This window comes from Acipenser ruthenus, chromosome 6 (genome assembly GCF_902713425.1).
Source record: "Acipenser ruthenus chromosome 6, fAciRut3.2 maternal haplotype, whole genome shotgun sequence".
Taxonomy (NCBI): Eukaryota; Metazoa; Chordata; class Actinopteri; order Acipenseriformes; family Acipenseridae; genus Acipenser; species Acipenser ruthenus.
Window position 1 is genome coordinate 22,011,056 of NC_081194.1, and position 7,038 is coordinate 22,018,093.

At 33.5% G+C, this 7,038-nt stretch overlaps 1 protein-coding gene across 4 annotated transcripts in view; it reads left to right on the forward strand.

Moving 5' to 3' along the window:
* Positions 1-4,307, forward strand: part of LOC117410911 (transcription factor HIVEP2-like) — a 67,133-nt gene extending 62,826 nt beyond the window's left edge. For all 4 annotated transcript variants that reach the window (XM_034017857.3, XM_034017858.3, XM_034017860.3 and 1 more), the window contains one exon: positions 2,207-4,307. In XM_034017857.3, the coding sequence (XP_033873748.3) occupies positions 2,207-3,058 (852 nt within the window). In that variant the 3' untranslated portion in view covers positions 3,059-4,307. The remainder of the gene's footprint in view (positions 1-2,206) is intronic.
* Positions 4,308-7,038: the final 2,731 nt, after the last annotated feature.

Genomic DNA, 7,038 nt, shown 5'->3' on the forward strand with positions numbered 1-7,038 from the left:
TTCTGTTCTATGTAATTAGGGGTTAAGAATATGAATGTTTTTTTTTTTTTAATGGGAAACATTTTGTCTTATGTCACCAGTGATTTCTTTCCAGGATTACCCTTCAGTTTTAACATATTTAACAAGGGTAACCACTTTTACCTTTTATCAAGTACATTACCAGTGCTACCTTGAAATAAGCATATTAAATAATTAACACACTTACCTAAGTTAATGTGAAGAAAGTATGGCATTGGTGTGTTCCATCTATCAATCAGTAACCTAAAATAATACATCCAGGCACTTACAGGTGTGTTGAGTATTGCTCATATTTAAAGTACAAAACACTACTAAGTGCATGATGGAAATAACACACACAAGAGTATTTTATATTGGGTGCAGCAAACAGTGTATTTTTCCAACACACACACACTATTTACATATATATATATATATATATATATATATATATATATATATATATACACACACACAAACACAGTTCTTTTTTTATTTGCTCCCAAATGGTTGTGCATCTTCTCGCCGCTTTGGCTGCGCTCTGTCCTTCTCTCCGGTCTCCAGTAATCCTTCTCTTGGATCTACAGGCTTGGTTCCAGGAAAAACAACACAACACAATACAATACAGGCAGTTAGCATACAGCACGTCCCACCATCCACTGCACCCCTCAACCTCCTGCACCCAAGGAATCTTGCTAGTCCACACAGTTCCCCTTTTGTAACCCTGGCCATGCCTCCATCAATCCATCACAGCCAAACGCTACTCAGTTGTGCTTGTGACCTACTTGATATTAGCCGAACCCGAAACACCTGTGCTTCCGACATTCCCAAGATGGCTGTCACAACCGGACTCTATGCTTAACACTAGAACCGCCACATGGGTCATTTTGACCAATACATTTTTAAACTGCTTCGTTATTAAAATGAAAGACATACTATTGGATACAACTCAAAAGTTTTATTCATGAACGTCATAACTAACATTTGCATCGCAGAAACACTGTATTTAAATGGAAAATTAAACATAAAAGGCTTTATTTTTAAAATGAGTGCATATACAGCACAACTACAAACAGTGAAAAAAATATAATAAAATACACATTTAAAAAGAAACATGTATGTACATATACCCATTTACAGGTGTAAACGGGTATATGTACAAACAAAACTGTAAAACCGAAATCATTGTTTCTAATACTACATAAAAAAACAAACGTTTCATATTATGCACATAAGTTGTTATCCTACCTGTCATTTCGGTTTGCTGTGTGCATCTGAGTGCAGCTTGCCGTATTCCAATCAAAATGACTACTTTCAAGATAAAATATTTCCCTCTGATATATTCCCGTTGCATTTCTGGAACAAAACTAAGGATTGCTGTCTCCCAGGTACATTGAGAAATAAAGTATAGGTTTTCACTGAGTTGGCATATTGGTGCAATTGTACAAATCCACAATCATAGTAATCTCTGTCTCATAGTCAGTCTACACACAAAGAAAGGTTTGAAATAAAAAAAACATGTGCTAGAGGAGGAGGGGGCATTTCTTGTTTGCTGCATTTACAAAAAAAACATGTATTGTAATGCATGGGTCAAATTGACCCACGTGGCGGTTCTAGAACTGTTTCTAATCATTTTTGCGCTTCTGGCTATTAAACGCCATTATGATATTTAATTAATATATTTAGGAAAAGTCAAAAATTGACATTCATATGATTTACAACAGAAGAGTAATTAACATTTTAAATAAAAAATGGGTCAAATTGACCCGCATGCAGTTCTAGTGTTAAGGCATGCTTCATCTTGATGTGGTCGCACAAGTTACTTCCTCTAATGCCTCCACCTGTCTGGAGGCCAGATTTCACTCCTCATACCATCCTTCACCCTGTCACACAGATGTAATACATTGTGATTTGGAATTTTTTCTTGCATTTGAAACAGTCCTCTTAGCATTAAGACAGGTTTTTACTACTAAACTGCATTCTGTCAGGATCCTGTGCAGGATTGTCTTCTGCAAGCTTTTTTTTTTTTTTAAATATAAATATCCATGTCAGATTTAAATTTCACTTTATAAAAGTTGATTTTTGAAAGGGTACATGGATAGGTTCTGAATGACTATGTACACCATGTTCTGTAATAAGTAAGATGTGTGGGCATGTACAGGTAAATGAAATGTTTCTCATTCTAATTCACTCTCTTTGTTGGTTACAGAGTGCAGGGAAGGGTATGTCTCAAGCTCCTGATCATTTTGAAACACAACCAGGCAGTCACAAACCTCTCAATTCTACATTGTCCGCTGGGGGTCATCAAGGATATCTCTTTAGTCATCTTCCTCTGCACTCCCAGCAGCAAATACGGGTGCCATTCCCCATGATTCCCATTGGAGGTATCCAGATGGTCCATTCGATACCTTCTTCTGTGACCGGCTTCGTTCATTCTTCAATGCTACCTTTACAGAAGAGTGCATCTGAGGAATCAAGCACCAGTGAAGTGACATACCCTGTTTCAGAAAGTAATATTGAGGGACCTGATGACTTTACAAAACAACAGGACAAACCTGTTTCCCCTCAGCTAATGGCCTCAGTGATTTCCCCAGTCCTGTCGATCCCTTCACTGAAAGAAACAAGTTGGAAGACGAATGAAGAAATTGCAGAGATCATAGAAAAGGAAAAGCAGCAAGAGGAAAGCATACAGACTTGTACAAAAGCCATTGCTTCTCTTAGAATCGCTTCTGTAGACATTGCTCCCCCAGAAACTCATATGTCTTTGAAGGTTTTTGATCACCATCAAAAAACCTTAGAAAGTGCACAGCTTGGCATTCAGCACTTTAGTGGATCAGAGGACAGCCACGAGTTGGCCTGTGCTTCAGCCACCAAGCCTGACTCACACACTGAAAAGGACAACCTTAGTACATCAGAAACTGTATTAGCTCATTCCGCTTTCTACAGCAAAAGTGCAGATGAAAGACTGTTAGGCCAACAAGGCCTGACAAAATTGCCAACAAGCACAAAAATAGGTAAAGATTTGGCAAGAGAGGTCTTGGAAAAAGGCAAATATCATTGATACTGAATACAAGTGGCAAAAAAGTCTTTAAAACAAGCAACTTTGTTCAAGTTTCCGTAGAGTTTAAAAGCATAGCATGCCTTTTATAACTTGGTTTGCTATTGTAAGGATTTTATTCTTATTAAAAATAAATATATAATGTTAATTTATACAGTACATGAGCCTGACCAAAATTGCTTATGGACTTACTTTATTGTCCAGTCTGGTACTTTTAAATATACAGATGTTTGTGCCTTTTCTTTACTTTTTGCTTATATTCTTATAAGCACATTAAGCAGGAATTTGTAAATATTTAGAGTTTGTGTATCTGCTTTGTAATAAATGTAATTTCTCTTCTTTTTGGACACTTGGGTCTGAATGATGTGAAGTAAAATAGTATCAATATATGTGAGGTTGCACTAAACATATTTTTATATGAGTGAAATTTTAATTGCTTTTGTGTACAGCAGCAATTCTATAATACTAATATTTATTGTACTATGTTTCATAAATTGTAAATTTTTTCTCAATGTTGTGGATGCCTTTTATATGTGAAGCATGAGTTTTACTATTAGAATGAAATGTATACTGTAAACTTGCAATTTAAATTAGAATATATATATATATATATATATATATATATATATATATATATATATATATATATATATATATATGTGTGGTCGTGCAAGAGCAGAATAAGATATATATATCATTCTGCTCTTATTCATTAGATTGATAACTGCATATGGTAGTTTAATGCTTGTAACTTTTGTCTCCTGTTTGCTGCATTTGCTACAACTAAGTGCTAGTTGTGTTTTAAAGAAAATAGTACTGTTAAGCATTAAATGAAACAATGTGTGCTCTTGTGCATTTTTCAAAGCTTAATGAAGTATGATAAAATATTAAAGGTATTTTAACTCATGTGAATCATGTTGCTCTATGTACTTGATTTATTGAGTAGTATGGGAATACATTCCAGCTGATGTAAATATATATGAGTCCACTGTCTATACAATTATGTGTAATTACTTAATGGACAGTATGTCAGCGGTCCCTGAAATTCACTTAACTGTATTACGGTGTCTTTAAAATTAAGGTAAAAAAAAAGCACAACCATTGTAAAGAAAAATGAAAAACATTGGTAACCTTTGTGATGTTCAGTGGAAAATAAAATGTTCTGTAAAACATGGTTTGCATAATCAATTACAGTACAATAAAAAAAGGATTGTTGGTAAAAATAAATAAAACTACTATAATTTGCATGTTATGCATTCATTTTTTGTGCGCTTTTGTTTTGTATATGGGCCCTAACCTTTATTTTAAGACTTTGAAAACTGTTCTGACCTGTATTTAAAGAAGACCTAATGGGCAGGATTTTCAAAAACCAGTGTTATTGTATCGAACTTGTGGTATAGTAACAAAAGCTTTAGTAGCAAGTGATTTTCAAATAAAATGTGTTAATTAAATCAATTCGTTAATGCTTTGAAATTGAGTCAATGAGGTCGTAATGAACGCATTTCTCATTAAAAAGCTTAATTGTCGCAGGTCACATACATCACTTCCGGTCTCAACGACTTGATAAGGGAACTTGTTAATCAAAATGCATGTTAACGAGATCAAGAAAAATGAATGGAGGCATGATTCACTGTTATGGAAACTACTAGCATACAGGGAGGCGATCTCACACCAGCGAGCAGCAGCCAAATGGAAATAAAAAATAATAGGAATATATATTTTGTGTATAATTTGTAAACTTCATTTAAAATTGTGCATTTTGTCATGCAGAATGTACATTTATTTAGAACACCACATATAAAATGCTGATTTACGATTATCTGGCATGTGTGTAAAAATCAGACAGTACAGATTAAAAAATAAAAATTAAACCCCATTAGTCATTTACCTCATTCGCGGAGGTATTTTGCCACAGCTTAATATATACAGCTCTTTTAATGTGCATTTTACAATCTTTTTTTGTTTAAAGAAATAAATAAAAAATACCGTAAGCCATCTATATATATTGATTTCAATTTATTTTCTTATTATGATATCTACTTTGATTGTATCTTAGTATGTACGATTATAGGCTATATATAAATACATACGTCTCAAGTGTCATTAGTGTTTGTAGTTGTTAGTTATTATACATGTATACCATGTATGTAACTCTTTATTATATATTTGTAGAGCTTGAGCTCTGAAACACACCTGAAATCATGCTACAGTCATGTCTACAATAAGGATATTAATATGGTTATGAGAGCTGTTAAATCATAATGTTGGTACGAGATGCTAGTCTGCCTTGCCTCCTAATCAGTATAAATGAAAAAATATATTTCTAAGTTTAAATGAGTTCTTACTTAATTTAGTCAATGTGTTTCAAAACATGTTTCTTGCCCTCAAGCCAAATTGGACTATTTTCTACTTTTACTAGGTGATAAGTGTACAATAAATAGTGAATGCTAAATAAATGTGCAGAACATGTCTTCTAAAACAGATGAAGCAGAAGAACATAATCTGTATATTTAATACTGTTCTCTTCTCATTGAATGCATTGTTAGGACTGTATTTATTTAAATGCATTTCAAGTTATAAAAATAGGTATTCCAACATATTTCACGATTATACATAATACTTATTGAAGCAGAATAAATAGCATCACATTGAAAATTGATCATATTCTCTAGAGTTATTACAACAGTCTTAAATATTTAAATGCTTACCTTAAAAACAGTAAACGCTAAATTGTAGAATATTTTGTGGGGTTTTTTATGTCCACCATTTTAAGACATTTAAAATAACAACAGAAACCTGAAATGACCTTCCTTGTACTGGAAAGAGCTATTTCCAAACTTTGATGCAACTGGTGTCTTTTTTTACCTAAACCGGCTGCCAGGTTCCTAAAACCAGTGTAACAGGTAGTGCGTCAATAAGGCAAACGTTTACTGTATTTGAGTGATACAAAATGTGTATATTTACAATATTTTTTTCAGAAATGGGAATTTTCTCAGGGAACTGCACAGCAATGGGTACATTTCACGGAAATCTGGAAATCTGTGATAACCGTGAAAAAAGACATCTACACTTTGAGCACCGTTATAAAAAAAAAAACACCTGTTATCAACCTGGTATCTTTGTAAATAGGTCTGTTATAGATTTCCTAGCAGACTTATTAGCAGCATTGTGCGCTAGCTTTTGTATTGCCCTTATTTATAGCACAAAAGAGCATAATATTACAGTAAATAAGTTAACTAAAACTACATAATTAAAATAAATAAATAAATACATCTGGAATATCAAATACAGTAATAGTATATACACCCATGTTAAATGCAGTTTCATATAAAGAGAAAACAATAAGAGGGTCCAGCAACTCATATCTAAGAAGCAAGCAAGATTGCATAGTTTAGGAATATCATGACACCAATTAATAAGACACGCTTCATTAAAATAAATGTGGCTGATTAGCAAGCAGTAGATGAGCCATCAAGAGCAAGAAATAGAACAGGCAGAGAGACAAAATGCTTCTTACAAATAATGCTTCCTTTACCCTTTGATATGAGAATTGCAATTTCAGACACACATGACTGAATGCATATTCAATCTTCAATCAAAATCATTCTAATAATGCACTGTGCAGAAACAGCTTTGACTTAAACATTCTGACATGAGAAATTATGAGTGGAAAACTCCTTTGCATTTTAATTTGCTTACTTTCTTAAGTGCCAATGTCCAATGTAAAATGCAACCTATTTTGTGTATTATTCTGAGTTTGTATCATTTTTTAAATGATTACCTATCTGATGGCACACACTGAAAACACAGCAAGAAAAAAGTATAGTACATATTAAATATATTTTCTCTGCACTGTATGGAAACACTTTGCTTCAGGCTTGAATAAAAACAGTGAGTAAACCATAATGACAACATGCAGTATAGGGTTTATCGGATAGGACCATGGGCTAACATGAGAGTGTTTGTCTAACCCAAAGGCTGAT